This window comes from Python bivittatus, unplaced genomic scaffold, assembly GCF_059951505.1.
Source record: "Python bivittatus isolate LINGU-HERP-01145 unplaced genomic scaffold, Pbiv_v1 ctg000480_np1212, whole genome shotgun sequence".
NCBI classification, from domain to species: Eukaryota; Metazoa; Chordata; class Lepidosauria; order Squamata; family Pythonidae; genus Python; species Python bivittatus.
The window spans coordinates 96,381,110-96,397,700 of record NW_028277075.1 but is presented as its reverse complement, the minus strand read 5'-3'; the positions used below and the strand labels follow the sequence as shown (position 1 = coordinate 96,397,700).

Below are 16,591 nucleotides of genomic sequence, written 5' to 3'. Positions count from 1 at the left end.
TTGAAGGATTAACGTTTTAAATATGAAGTCTTTCATAATAAAGGTTTTAACTTGAGGAATTAGTAATTTCCCATCCTTACAAAGACTTCCCCCCTGAAAAGTATGCTTTATATTACATAAGAAGGATTAAATTAAAAAGAGGATTTAAAAGCATCTACCATACGATGAATCTAAATCCTTGTAATGAGGAGACACATATAAAAAGAGGTTGCTTTTGTCTTTCTCATTTTTTCCTTATTGTAATCTGAGCCTGTAACTGTCAACATGAACTTGGCAGATGTGTGTGTCAGTTCCCTATAGAGAACTAGAGGACAGATGCTACTCCCAAATCTGTTCCTTGAAAGGTTACAAGGAAAGGTGGCATTTATTCTGTCCTTTAAGTGGGAAGGCTGAAATTCTATTGAGGAAATCAATTATTTCATAAAAAGCAAAAGATTACTGCCGACTGTCCCTCTTATGGCAAACAGAACATCTATTTATTCATGTGACTTTATCTCACCTATCTCTCAGATAATTATGATTAATTTAACAAAGGTTAACTTCTTTCTTAAATTACTGGTGTAAAATATTTATTTATTTATTTATTTATTAAATTTGTATGCCATCCATCTCCCCCAGCGAGAGATATACAAATACAAACAAATCACCAAAAACACAGTTTAAAAACAGGTGGGTAACTTGTTAGGATGTGAGGGAAACTCCCTCACATCCTAAGACTGGGTCACTGCAATTTGGTGGCAAAATGGCCCATTTTGGGCAGCACAGCAGGAATGGGAGGTTAACATTCCCCAGAAATCCAGAAAAACCACACTCACATGACAACAATCCAATTATTTTGATACTGAAAGTCTGCTGCTGATTTCAGCCCTTTTGGTGGGGCATAAAGGTAGGTATAGAAATTGTCTCCCAGAGGCCTCCCACCCCTATTTTTCCCTTTAAAACCTCCAAAGTGTGAAAGGGCTACCCAAAATTGCCCCCCCTTTTTGGTGACATTATCATGGCCTCCTACAGCTATCCAGGTCAGGAGACAGGTTTACAACCTCTGACTGATCAAATATTGACCACTTTTGCTTTAAAACAAAAATATAAGCAGCATCAGTTGAGCACGACTATTATATATATATATATCCTAAGAAAACATGCTTTAACATTTGGAAACTCATTATCATCACTAGATTTTAGTGTTCACCCTGGGGGAAGACTATATGAAATGACAACTTTGCAAAGTCATTATTTCTACCCAAGCCTCAATTTGGAAGAGATTTGATATCCAGGATATTTCATTTTTTACACAGTTCACAGACAAAGACAACAGTGCACTCTTGTCTTCATTAACTGAGCCATAAAAGCCAAATTTGTCTACGGTCTCTAGACACTAATACATAATTCTGTGAATATCACATAATGTATAGATTACATTAGAACGCAAAATGAATACAAGATTAGTGTTCAGCTATATTAATTTTGACCAATTTAATGAAAGAATAGATCCAGATTATGGGAAGACTGAACTCCTCTCAAAATGAATATAATAAGAATCACAAAAATGTTGAGTTAGGAAACCAGCTGACCAGCTTTAAACCAATTAGGTTCCTCAATCACATGAGGATACCTAAATACCACAGATCCTGCACTTCAACATCTTTCTCTCAACAGATGCCAAAGGATTTCTTGCTTAATTGTATACATTACTATACTGTACTCTTCACAGATTCCTACAATAGGATGATAATCATTAAAGCTTTTGCCAGGCCGCTAAGCAAATTTTGTTAACTTTTTTTTTTTTTTCCTGAACAGGACTTTAAAATAATGCTTAATGTAGCCAAACTTTCTGGAATTCCTTTTGAAATTCACCTGCATTTAACAGCTAATTAATTTTTCCTTCATGGCAGCCATACTATCTGTCTACAGAATGGCATTATATATTATGAATGTAAATTTGTTTGGTGTCCATTTTTAATATTTATCTTATTTCTTTCAATTGTACTGTTATACTTTGTTATTTATTACATTTTATATGTCATAGGTTAGGGACCTTAATAAAGAAATAAAATGGCAGCTAATTTTAAGAAAGTTCTTTGAAATCATCTGTTTATGGTTTTTAACTAAGTTTAAGTATTAACTGCTAACTGACAACTGAACTATTTTACTGTTAAATGTTTTATTTAAAAACACTTATGTTTAATAAGATTGTACAATATTACTTCCCATGGTATTGTATGGTTTTGTGGTATAAGACATCTTGAAATGGCTACAATCTTGAAAAATAGATTAAGAAAGGGGTTAAAATCAGTCAGGTGTAGCATTTAGATTGTTAGTCTGAGACTGAGAGAGAATGCAAATCTTTTTCCTGAGGTGAAGCTCATTGGGTGACTGGGTCAATCGCTCTCTTTTAGCCCAACATAACAGAAAGAGTGGACGAAATAGGTGGGAGGACAATGCACCCTGCCTTAAAAAGCAAGATAATGCGTACAACAAATAAAACTTCCTGTTTTACCAGCTATAGTGGTAATTGGTAAAACAGGGCAGCTCTTCTATATGGGCAGCTATATAAATTGAACAAATAAATAAATATGCTCTTCATGCTGCTGAATAGTACTGACCTATAAAAATGACCCAAAAAATGTAATGTTAATGCAAATTCAAATGACATTCATTTTTAAGAGCTATCTATCACAGCTTGAAAGTCATTAATTGAAGGTTAATGAAGAAAACTAACCTGACTTTTGTATCCTATGGCTTGCAATATTTTTTTTCTTTTCTGGTTTGGTTTTTTTTAACAAGTTTTAAATAATATTATATGTCATCAAGCTTAGCCGCTGATGTTTGTTTGATGTTCAACAATCGGACATAGTTTTCGGCAAATACAGCATTTCTCAGCATTCTACTAAATAAAGATAAAGACACTTAGGATTCTTTGCCTTGCTGATTAGAATCAAAAACAATTGTTTGGGACTTTTACAGATCTCTTGAGGATGGTCACCTATGTCACCTACAGAATCAGCATGATAGGAAGACAATAGTTGACAGATGATATACCAAAGGAAAAGATGGTGTGAAAGCTAAGACTGATATTAGAAAAGTCAGATTACCATCACTGTTAATATTCATTGCATGATTGATATATGTACTATTAAAAAATTGGTTAGTATTATGTAACAGTCCACTACTTGCACATTCTGTAGCATATTTTTCTTTGGCTTGAGTGTAAAGAAGAATTTGCTTGACTTTTTCTTATCTGTGACTACCAAATGTCTACAAATACCATCATGTAAAATACTATTCTTGGAACAAGCAGAAAAGCTAAATATATTTATTACTAACCAGCAGCAAGCTAAAACTACAAACAGTACAGTACTTGTTTTACCATCTGCTATTTGCTGAAAGCACCCTGCTTTGCAGGGCTGTGCATCTATTGCATCTCTTTAAAACAACTGCATCTTTTCCCAGGAAAAGCACAACAGCAATGGAAGGGAGCCACACAATCCCAGGTGACAGCTGCTTGAAGCGGAAGCAGGTGTTACATTTGTGTCCACACATATTCTAAAGCACCTTTTAAAAATTGAATTCAAAGTGCTACATAGCCCTTTTCTTTAACAGCAAAACATGTTTACTAGGCATATAAAGAGCGCATTTTACTCCAGCAAAGCAAATAATAAAGATTTTCTATTTTTGTGAATTACACATAGAGCTTCACCTACTGAAAAGTACCCTGACAGATCTAACAAACTGAAACAACAAACTTCTTAACTAATAAAAACTGATTAGCTACCTAGTCCAGACATGATTTAGGGAGTTCTGGCCATTTTTATTTTTTTTTACTCCAGAAGCCTTGAACATAACATTTGAAAATTCTCAGAATGTGTCTTTAGAACAGCAAAGTTATCTTCTGATAAACCAATCTCTGCCTTCTCTGCTGTGGCCTCTGCCCTTTGGAACATCTTGTCCCTGGAGGTGAGACTGGCCTCCTCACTCCCGGCCTTTCGGAGGGACTTGAAGACCTGGCTCTGCCATCTGGCCTGGGGTGGGGAGGGAGGTCATCAGGTATGGGGTTCGCTAGCCCCCTAGAGGCCTGGTGTTGCTTCCATCAGCCTCCTGGAGTTTTCCTCTTCCTTTTATTTTGTGTAAATGTGTTTTTTTAAATAAATTTTAATGATATATTTATTTATTGTTTTAATCTGTTGTAAGCCGCCCAGAGTACCCCATTGGGGGGAGATGGGCGGGGATAAGTTTGATAAATAAATAAATAAATAAATAAATAAATAAATAAATAAATATCTTATATTCTACCTGAAATAGATGTTTATCCAGTATAGCTTAAGTTATAAATAATCACACTGTAATTTAATTCTAGCAAAATCACAAATTATTAAATGATTACCTAGATTAATTGGGGGAAAAACCTTCCCCTTTTTAGTTTTAATGTGCTCTTGACTTTATCTCCTTCTGCACAGACTCAAGACATATATTTTCCCACTTCAACTTTGGGCTAGGTAGCTGGATTTTACTTTAATGAATGCTATTACAGACACTCAGTTATATGTACCAGAGCTCTTATAAATGTCTCCACTAAAGAAAGCAAATGTCAAAGAAAAATAAATAATGAATTTTCACCTAAATGTTTATTTTTGATTGTGTAAAATCTAGTGTACAATTCAACAACAAATGTGCTTAAGTATATATACAGGTATGTGTATGAATATCTATGTCCAGACTACAATATTAGCAAATTTCAAAGCTTATGGATAATCATATACATATATACCCTGAGTCCAATTCAAACTATTAATTTGTTTATTTTAACATATTAATCTAGTCCAGCTGTTTCAAGCTATTATTGCCAATCAAATTTAAAAATCAATCTTACCTCCATAGTATGTGTTTTTCCTGAAGACGTTTGACCATATGCAAAAATAGTTCCATTATAGCCTTCAAGAACATCTGTTAAAAAAACCAACAGAATCTCTTAGTGTTATGGAGTACTATCAATCACCAACGGAAAAAACATTACATGTGTTAGTTATTATTTAATAAGAAAAGAGGAAAGAATTAAGAAGTCAATTAAAGAAATCTAGTGGAAAATGTACCCTGTTGCCAGGGAACATAAACATAAATAAATGTTTCTCAACATCCAGATCTAATTTAGACAGTAATATCCTTTATGCTTTCCTAACGCTTTCCTGAATAAAGATCCTTTCAATAATGCTTAGTGTCCAGATTTCACCTTTGCCTACAATGCTATTCTCCATTTAGGATTATTGTATATATTTCAATCTCCTTGTCATTTTAAATGCTGATCTACAATTCATAAATCTATGCTGAGTTTTACATTTACCTTTCTGCTGAATATGTTTAATTATAAATAAGAAATAAAATAATATCCCAAATTATTCTTATCTATTTTTGAAAAGGCAATGAACTGTCTAGTAGTAAGATATACTGGTTTGTATTTAAATTTCTGAGAAATTCAATTCAGTAATAAATAAATTCATTTATTTAATGAATTTCATTTAATTTTGGATTAAATTCATTATATCCAAACACCTTAGGACATTTTAAAATAAAAATAAAAACAAACAAACATGTGTTTTGGCATATTAAACAGTTTTGCTAGTCTGCTAGATACTTTGATTTCACAATCTGTTAGTATCTTTACTGAAATAAAATATGTTCACTATACCAATTTCTGCATAAATTGACTAACAGGTGTGTTTTACAAAACCAGTGATAGTTTGGGGATAACTGTAACACTGTTATTAAATAATGATTTAGTGTACTTAAAACAAGAGATTTCTTCTGCTCATGGAGCTGTCCAAAGGCATGGTGCTGACTCTCTCAAACTAAAATGTGTTGAAGATTATTAAATAATCTTAGATTATTTCTCATTTTCAGCAGAGCTTCTTCATTCATTCATAGAGACACACAGTACACACATGGGCATATTCTTACTCTGTGTAAATGTAATTGCTCTAAGCACCATCTTATGATAACACAGGAAGAAAGAAAACATGTAAGAGGGAACAGGATGAATACAATCTATAGCACTATGCCTGCTGAGCAATGCAGCCTCTAAGGTTAGCAAGATTATTTTCTGTTCATCCCACAGCCATGGATTTTTACACAGACAGAATAGCAATAGTTTGTACAGAGATGTCGAACTAACAACTTTTCAAACTCTAGAGTATGATCTTCAAAACTCTTCCAAGCTACAGCCAAACTGAAATGTTTAATGTGACAAAGAAATAAAATTATCAAATACTTGGAGATTAATCACAATAGTTAAAATAAACTAATAACATTTCAATTTAATTAATTAGTCTTTGTTCTAGTCTCACACATTTTTCCTGATCCTACCTACACAGTGGATTACAGCTCTTGGAATTCTTTTCAGCCATATACAGCCCTTAAGCCCCAAAAGATTAGGCATCCAAAGCAGGAGAAAGATAGGTGGTAATGTTGAGAAGAAACTGGTCACTTGTCAAAAGTTTTCTAACCAATTGCTCCTTTTTCCACTGTCTCCTGTTCAGAACCAGGCCAACTTTTACAAACCAAAGTATATTGCTTCATGTATCTATAGAGTGCTGCAGGTACAGTTTAAGGAATTTGGAAACTCAATGCAGCACCAGGTTTTGGGTCCCCTGCTCCCAAAAAAACCATAGCCCTGGATTAACATTGCAGATGCATAATTTTGTGAAATATTTAGAACTATGAATTCAAAATTACATATCCATTAACCTGAATGAAACATTAAAAATGTATCTAGAAGAAACATCACAGATACAAAAATCATCATGCAGTAAAACCCTGCTTAGGAGATCACCCCACAGCCTGATCTACTCCTACATACAACCCTGTTGGTCCCATCTACCCACTGACTAACACAGAGCTGTGACAGCCTCCTCTGGAGCAACTAATAATAATTTAATTTCTTTTGTCCTTTTTTAGTTTTATAAAAGATTATATTTTATACAAGAAGATACAGCTAGTGAGCAGACATTTTTAATGAAATAAATCTTCTAGAGATTTTAGATATACAGCCAGTTGAGTTGGCTGCACTCCTAACATTCCAGAAAATCTATTATGCTACTGATATGATGAAATCTCTGGATCAGATGATATAACCATGGTATAAAAAAATTCAAGGAGAAATAGTTCCTATACTTTCAAAGATATTTCAGGTATATTATGGAAATGCCATCTTCATACTATGAAGTTTACATCATCATAATTTTGAAGTCTGGTAATGATCTTACAAGTGTACATGCTACTGTCTAACATCTCTCTTAAATGTTGATGCTAAGATTTTAACAGCTACATTAAGGAGAAATTTACCCAAGATATTGTCTTTAATGTACACAGAATATTGACATTATGAGAAAAAATATTTTAAAAATAGCTAATTTGAAGGGGAAAACATAAATTCATAAGGGGACCATTACTATTAAGTAATTGTACTTCTAAAACTGTTGATATTTTACCAAAGGAATACAATTTACTTACAAAGGCTGATTGGCAATATATACAGTTCAAACATGCTATATATATTGTCACAATGACTCTGCAGCCTCTAAAAGTCCCATAGCATTTGAGTGTATTGGAGAAGGCCCTTACTGAAACTAAACTGTTATTACCAAATTTGAACAAGACATAGAAAGAGAGAATTGGAATATCCTGTATTGTCCAATCAATGGCTTCAGGCTTTAAGGAATCTTCTTAAGATACAAAAGCTCATTTAGTTTACAAAAAAATCTTTGTAATGTCTGTTGAACTCCTCAAAGAACATTTTAGAAAGGTTAGCTTTTATCCTTTCTATGTGGGAGGTGTGATAAATCTGAAAGAACATATATGTGTTATAGGCATGTCAATTTGTAATTCCTTATTGGCTAGATATTATAACTATGGTGAATCAAGTTCTTGGCAGGCATTAAGGGCATTAGGCATTAGTAACATTAATGTTCTATTAACTATATTCCCAAAATATGGAATATTTCACTTAAGAACTTTGGATATATCAAAATGTGACTGTTGCAAAAAAAAAAAAAAGTGTTTATGTCCTTGTGGAAGAATATTTGTATTCGTAAGTTGTTTTATATTACACCCATTTAAAGAACAGAAAAAACAGATCAAGCTATTAAAATTATGTTAACTTTCTTCAATTTGAATATTATAGTGCAAATCAAATTGTTGTTGTGTTATTGTTGCTGCATGAAGAAACTTAGACTGGAGCTATTCCAGTAGGACTAAATTGGGAAACACAGCTGCACACTGTATTGGAGCTGGGCTAAAAGTTTGGCTTTGAATAATTTGAGTGCTGCTGAGATTTATTTATGATCTCTTGTCCTCAAGAACTTGAAAACAGTAGTGGGGCTCCTCTGCACAATGTTCTGTTAAGTTGGCTTAAGAAAATTAATCAATTCACAGCCTCTGAATTTGCTTTGTATTAAAGAAGAGGGGAGACTGGACAATATGATTCTATTGTCCAGTCTAGGTTTAATTCATTTCAATATTGCATTATAACATTGAAGAAAGTTAAATAATTTTAATAGCCTAATATTTTTTTTCTGTTCTTTAAAAATATTTCACACACACACACACGCACACACTTAAAATTAGTTATTATTCAGAAGGGTAATTGTCGAATAGTTATTTTTATTTTATAAAAAACAAGTTTGCTTTGGCTGCCTACTTTCTAGAGGGCCTTTTTTGTCTTTGTTTTCTCCCTAGGAAATTTTGTATAGGATTTTTCCTTTTCTTTCTCTCTCATTATATAGTTCTTTTAATTTTTCTTTACATATAATATATTAGGGGTTTTTTTTCAAACTTCATAGTCTTCTATTCAACAGTAATATAATTCTTATAGTTATATTCATATTTAATTTATATATAATGTTATGAACAAACTAAAGTTTAATTTTAAAAAATGGAGCTGTGTTAGCCTGGCTGGACTTGCCCACTTAAAATCCCCATTGGACCAAGACAAACAGGAGACACCATCTCAGGGGAGGAACAAAAGGGCCAGGCAACTGTAGCCCCACTGCTTTTGCAGGCTTGCTTCTGATCCCTCAATTTTTCTCTAATGCCCATTTTTGGAACTGGTGGGCTGGCTGCCCATTTCCTAATCAACTGAGGAAAGGACAGGAGCCTGCTAAGGCTTTCCCAACTGCCTCCTGAATCCTTATCAGCGCAGGAATGTTCCATTATACCTGCTGTCTACTATAGCTGTCTACTATACTCAGAGCAATAATCAGAAGTCATGGAAACAATTTGGAAAAAAATTAGCTTATTTTTTTAAAAAACATTATTTAGACTTTCTTAGGTCTGAGTCCAGATCCTTTTTCTTTATGTCTTTATAAAGCAGCAGATATATTACTGTTTATCATATATACTTGCAGATAAGCTGAGAATTTTAGGTGCCAAAATACACCCAAAAAATTTGTTACAGCTTATTCACAGATGGGCTTACTTTTGAGTATATACGGTAATACTTTTTTAAAGTACCCATATATCACATATATGCTTGCATATAAGCCCATCATCCATGGCTAAGCAGAGCCTCAAATTTTTAACCATGAAAATGCCATGAAAAATGAGGGTCAGCTTATCCTCAGATGGCACATTTTTCATGGTATTTTGGTTAAAAATTTGAGGGTCGGTTTATCCGCAGATGGGCTTCTACATAAGTATATACAGTAACTAATATCTATGACAAAATAAAATAAATTTTGATCTTAAGCCTAGATGTAGGACAATACTATACTTGGACATTAGGAAGGTATATACACACCTTAAATCCAGTTATGTTCAATTTCCACCCTCACATACAATCACAAATCTGAAGTAAATCTGCAATTCAACAGAGTTAGCTATGGAAATAATTTATATAGGGTAGTTAATCGTTTATTCACTGAGACTGAGAAGAATCTAGTAAGCAATTACAGTAATAAATTTGTAAAAATTAGTAAATTTTCTTTAATTAAGATTGCAGGATGTGATCTATAAACAGCTATAACAAAAAGGTAAAATGCCATCAGCCGAAGCATACTGGTGATTTCTTATTTCTATGAACTTCAGTCATGATGTCCAGTAATCATGATGCTTAATTCTCTTCCACTACCAGCATTCAGCAGATAGGACAGTCATGTCCCTGCACAGAAAATGGACTATTCTCTAAAAAGCCGGAGAGACAAAAGAAAAAAGAAGGGGAGTGCATTTGTAGAAGATGGCTATTTGAAGCCTCACCAGCAGGGTTAATACAATGGAAAGGCAGAAGTGTTAAACATCCACACAGTTCTAAGGTTTTTAGTGTTCTGTCATCCTGATCTTTCCTCTTACAAATGTACCCAAAATAGTTATATTAGGAGGAATTAAAGAAATACTTGCAGTGTCATAACTGAGAAAAAGAAAGCAAATAATTGTCCTTGTACTTTTCTGGTATGAAGACTAACATTCCAATCTGCATGTCAGTAAGATAATACTATAGGTGTAATTTTAAATGAGCATTCCAATTACTGAACAAAATGACAGTTTCTATAATGAGCTTAACTTTTAAAAGTGTCACTGGATTCACACCAATACCACAAGAATGGACCCAAGAGACTAGTCTGCCCCTGAGAATATGAGAAAATCATAAATTATTCATGGAGAAAAAAAGGAAAGGCTATTAACTGAACTCTCTTGAGTTTTCAAGCAGTTCTGAAAAATTGCAGATGTAAATCTCACATTTGAATGAACTAAAGCTTATAAAGATTCTAAACGTCAGCAGCATCTAGCAATGATCAATACTTACAAATGTCTCATCTTACCAGAAATCTTAAAAGTTGCTCTTTGACACATGTCACAATCACAGCAATTACACAAATAGTAATGCTTGCTTATTTGAAATAATGTAGTGAGAGAAATGCTCCTGTAAAGAACCGTATTTTGAACCTTGAGGGAGAGGGAATACCTTTTTCTCAGTGAAGTGCACTGATTGAGCTCACTAATTTTGTGCTAATTACTTGATGGATGACAATTAGAATCAAATGAGTATTTTTAATCAGTCAACTTAATAAACCATTCACACCAAACAGAATAGATGGCTATCTAAAATAGGCTATACACCCATAATTGCTTGCATCCTAACTTTAAATTACATGCACTGAACTGAATTCCAGCTCAAAAAGGAAGAGTTCCATTTCCAGAATGTTTTTTTTTTCGATGATTGGAAATGGTCCTTCCTGAGTGCAACTTTCCTTTGGTGAAGTGAAGCACCTTCTATTCACAGGACAGAGCTATGAAAAATGTTTTCTCCTCTACCAGCACTGGCAGGGCAAGCTACTAAAACCAAGCTACTCCTGGTTTTGTGTAAGTTAATCAGCATTCTCTAGAACAGGGCCTTTACTTGAGATCTTGTGCCCAGAGTAGATAATAGCAAGCAAAACAAATGATGGTTTGTTAACTCAGTTTTTTAAAGAGAACAGAGAATGCAACAGTGCTACAAGTGAACCCTGATGAAAACCAGCATGCTCATCCATTTATTCTGTGCAAATAGTCACTTGCGTTGCCTGCTCCTGATCTTTTGAACTGGAGGTGTTTAGGGACTAGACATGACTTCAGAAAGGAGTGTCAATGTTCAAATTATTTGCATGACTTTTCATTTCTTCTATCCTATCACATAGCAAAGAGCAGGCTCATCAATCCTTGTTAACATCCATGAGCTTCCAAAGGATTCTAGATTTCATTTTTAAAAATATTTATATAAATTTATATACTCACGTATCGAGAGAAACAAAAAAGTAGCAAGCCATCTCCCCATCCCTTTTACATGGGCTTACTACACAATCCCTACTTCTGATCAGCACCAACTTCTCTAGCACAAAAGTAGTTGTTAAAAAACCTCTTACCTTTAACAATTTGCTTGGCACAGGCATTATAAACTTGTTCCTGGGATGTATTGGGAGGCAGTACTCTATCAAAAACATAGGGTTTCCCTTGCTGAAATGAAAAAAATAGGCATCTTCAATTAAACAACAACCACAACAAATCAAAACAAAAGCATGGTTAAAAATTCAACAGACATCCATATGAAACAAACCCATACTCGGTGGTAGATTATAGATTACGAAGAAATATACTAAAGACGGCTAACAGTACATGTAACTTTTATGAAATCTCTTATTTGGAGCAGTTAGTGAATATTATTTGGAATTCAGCGTTTCTAGGCAACTTATCAGACTCAGCATTGTATGCAAGAAACACCAGACAGCAATAAGCAGAAATATTGATACTGCTTTTCAAATGACCTTGCTCCTCCTTTCAAAATTTAAATTTGAAGAGGTGGCTCAATCAAAATATTAAAAATCTCTTTTGTACAGTTCCAAATTTCCAGTAACATCTATTTAAGGTTCTTCTCAAGAGCTGATGTAGTTGTAAGAAATTTAAGAAATGTGAGGGTGCATTAAGTCATATGATTTGGTTATGTCTCGTTTTGGTTTCTTTTTGGAAGAATATTGTATATAAGTAGACGTCTGGGTAAAAGTTTTCATGTAAAAGATGTCAATGTTGTTTTAAATTATATTCCAAAACTGTGGAACCTAACAATTTTTGAGAAGTACTGGTTTACAGCCAAGACAACTGAGAGACTGGAAAGATACTATTACCCCAGATATTGAAGGCTGGATTCAAGAAATTTATCCATTTTTGAAACGGCTATTTTTTTCTACTAATCAAAAAAATGACACAGTTGGTTTCCCTTTGGCATAGATTCTGTAATATTTTACAAGAACAGAAAAATATGTATATACAATTTGATACATTGTTATTACATGATTAAATGAATACATAATATACTTGGGTGATTAATATTAGTTTTGTATGTTAATTTTTTAGGGATTTTTATATTTGTTTAATTTCTATGTTTCTCTCTTTTTTCAAGTGCTAGCAATTTCAAATTCAGTAAGAAAATTAAATGATGGATAGCTGGTATATGTATTTCTACTAGTCCATGAAATGAGTATTTAAAAATTCCTTTCCCATTAAGCAAAAAACTCCAAACAAACGAAATGTAACTCAGTCTAATATTATTCTAATACTGTTCAACTTCAGAAAGAAGTTAGACAGTTAGGGTCAGCTTTTGTGGGAGTGGAAATGAACAACTTCCTATCATATTGTTTCAGAAATAATGTTATGGACAAAAAAATAAGCAATTAAATGGCTAAGGAAACATTGGAAAAAAGCTAAATGTGGACAGATTTTCCAAACCAAGCAATACATTTCACAAAAAGGAAAAGCAGATATTTAAGGGAAGGCGAGACAAGACGAAACATCTGGCAATCAATCCAATTCCCAAGGCTCCGTCAGTCTCTCAGCAAAGCCACCAATTCAGTGGATGCACAAGGAACCACACACTGTTCGCTCTAAGTGCTCTGAAGCAAACAGTCTGCTATCTGGGTAGTCCACAGGAAAGTATTCAAGATGTGATGATACCTGTTGCATTTTAAATGTATCAGTCTCCAACAACTGCCAGGAATAAGACTCACTTATTCCCAAACATGCTGCCAATATGTTATAGCTATACTTTATGTAGACTAGGTTGATATTCACATTAAGCAATGATTTGTTTATTCATAGTCTACTGAATAAATCATAACTGCCTGCATTCATGTCAGAAGTTAAGTCAAAACTGAACAAGCATTATTATGGATTAAGATAATGCCAAAAATAGCCTTTAATGGAACCAATTTTGGTCAGATATATTGGTTCCATCAAGGGCTATTTCTGTCAGTTCTATGGTAACTACAAATGCTACCTTTAACTTAATCTCTGCTTGGTAGGAATCTCAAGGCATGTTCAACACTTAGCTACTCTTAATTAAATCCCCCCAAAAAGCTACACAACAAAAGGCCAAATATTAAAGACTACAACGCTAACTTCCATGGAAGTGAACTGTGCTCAGTTTTTCATTCTCATCTGCACTCCATCATTTTGATTTCTCTATAAAGAATCGTATAAAACTGCCAACTACTTAACATACAATTCTGATAAAGTGCTAGCAAAAATCTGTGCAACAGCAACATTCAAAGGCAGCATTTTTCCAGAATATTTACTTTAAAACTGTTTGGCACTACTATATTTTATGTTTCAAGAACAAAAGGGATATTGTTAACTATAAATTACCTTTTTTATCAAAACAGTTTATAATTTACAATGAACAGTACTGAGAAACTAAAAACACATCCTGGTAGAAGAGAATGGAAAATCACTATTTTTTTAATTTACTAAGAGAATGTCCAGACTGCTGCAATCAGAGCACTGTACTGTATATCAATATTGTCAAAAAAAGAATTCCTCTTCCACTACAAGAGTAACCAACCCATCAACACAACATATATAAAAGGTGGTAGTCCAAAATTATCGCCTGAGAAGTGTTTAGAATTTTAAAAATGTACTACTTCAATACAAAGAGCCAACTGTTTTTCAAATAGTTTAAGAAAACTCATTTCATTGTCAGCATACATACAAAAAATTACTGGAGATACATTCAAGTTCTTTTGTCTTCTTACTTATTAGGGCCTTATTGTCTGAAGGCCCTAATAATAGCATTATTGTTGCTTGTTACTCTTATAATTGTGACAGAGGGCCACACTGAGAAACACTAAGCCTCATATAAGGTCCACCAACAGAAAAAAAGTTGCCATTTTTGATGTGTGTAAATGCATCATTTCGTAAACCCTTTGTCCACTCTTTTTATCTGGAAAGTTCCAATATAGTCACCTACATTCCCTCCATCTTTAAAAGGCATTTTAAACTGCACTTATTTCAGTTAAGACATCCTTGAATTTAAAATAGATTTCTGCCCTGGATAATTTTCTCTTTTCCTTATAATTATTTCACTACAAAAATTTGGGTAGTTTTTTTTTTAAAAAAACTAAGTTTTGATGACTTGGAACTTTTAATGGAAAACGGATAGCTGGAACAGAGAAATAATATCAGTACCGAAACTAGGAATTATAGGTGGGAAATAAACAAGAAGACTATGTACAGTATATAAAATTTCTCTTAGTTTTCCTCACCCTCTTTCTTCCTCCTTTGTTCTTTTCCATCCCAATAAGTTATTCTGAAGGCCCATACATGAAAGTATTACTGAAGAAACATAAATAAGTACAGATTTATTATAAGAAAAATGTGCAGACAACTAGAATTGTGATCTATAAGAGCACTTGAGCTTTCAAATTGTGAGATAGTGGGGTTTGGGCAACAAAGCTCACTGTGTCTCAGGAATACAGGAAGCTACCTTACACTTGACAGATCATTGGCCCTTCTATCTCTGTGAGTTTTTCAGCCAAGATACCTATAGGGATTGAACTTCAGATTCTTTCCTTGGAATTCTGACACAGTCACTGGAGGCATGTATTGAGCTGGGGCTAGAATGGCAATCGCAAACCCTTTCAATATTGTTGCCAATAAAACTATGTGAATATATCCACTAATTCATCAGGAGTCAAGCTGACTTGGAGATTTCACCTTTATAATTTGCTTTAATCATGATTTGCTCAATTAGCTACAATGGCTACATTAATATATTGTGCTAAAACATGCATGATGTACAACCACATTGGATTCACAGAGTGCATTAAGCCAAAAGGAACCACAATATGTGAATTCAGTCAGTAGGACTAGGATCGAATCCTTACTTAGTCATTAGCTTTTTAAGTAAATGTTGGCCTTGTTATTGAGGCTAGTTAGGCTTCAGCTTTGTACTATGGATGAACCCTGCTATGATTCTTAAACTATGGTTTATGGCTTAGAGTTATATGTGAACCAAGCCTACAGTATTATGGTTTTTCAATAAAATTTGGTTTTGCTTGATATGGGAACACAGTTCTTAGTCTAATCTTATTCCACCAGACTGTTTTTGAGAATACTAAAGGATGGAAAGCCATCTATTCTTAGATGATGAAATGATGAAATGTAATATGCTAATTAAAAAACTAACTAAAACTCTGGACTAGATTAAGGATTGCTTCCTGAATTAAATAGGTCAGTTGCTGCAAGGAAAAACATCATGTTAACCTTTCATATTATTCAAGATGATTGATGCTGTAAAGATAAAACATAATTCCTCAAGCAGTTTTCACCAAGTTAATGGCATCAGTTGTTAAGCCACACTCAAGCCTCCTTCAGGGTTTTTACATATTAGGTTGTCATTAAAACTGTGTCACCTCTTAGACACAGTCCCCTCCCTGGAGGCTGTGATGAGCTGAAAATATTCATTTAATGGATGCTTACACACTACTCTGCAAATGTAAATTATAAGAATTTCATAATCATAAATTGTTATCTACCACTCCCTCTTCTTTTCCTCAAGGCTAAGATAAAGAATAAAAATCAAATACATTAAACAAAAGCCGTATTATAACCAGCTATAGTTGCTACCAGCAACCTTTTACTGTTATTTATCATTAGTGTGTAAAATTACATCTCAAGAAACATATTTTTGACAGAAATGTATGAAAATGTATTTGTCAGATTTAATCTGCTACAACAGGGAATCATTTAAAAGGCTTGTCTTTAAAAAGAAATACTACTGAAAGAAAGAAAAAATCTAATTCCA

At 33.6% G+C, this 16,591-nt stretch overlaps 1 protein-coding gene across 1 annotated transcript in view; it reads right to left on the bottom strand.

Annotated features, from left to right (window-relative positions):
- Positions 1–16,591, bottom strand: part of KIF5C (kinesin family member 5C) — a 91,250-nt gene that overhangs the window by 61,120 nt on the left and 13,539 nt on the right. The window contains exons 2-3 of the mRNA XM_088145181.1: positions 11,883–11,973; positions 4,868–4,941 (exon numbers count right to left, since the gene is read on the bottom strand). Coding sequence (XP_088001307.1) covers positions 4,868–4,941; positions 11,883–11,973 — 165 coding nt within the window. The remainder of the gene's footprint in view (positions 1–4,867; positions 4,942–11,882; positions 11,974–16,591) is intronic.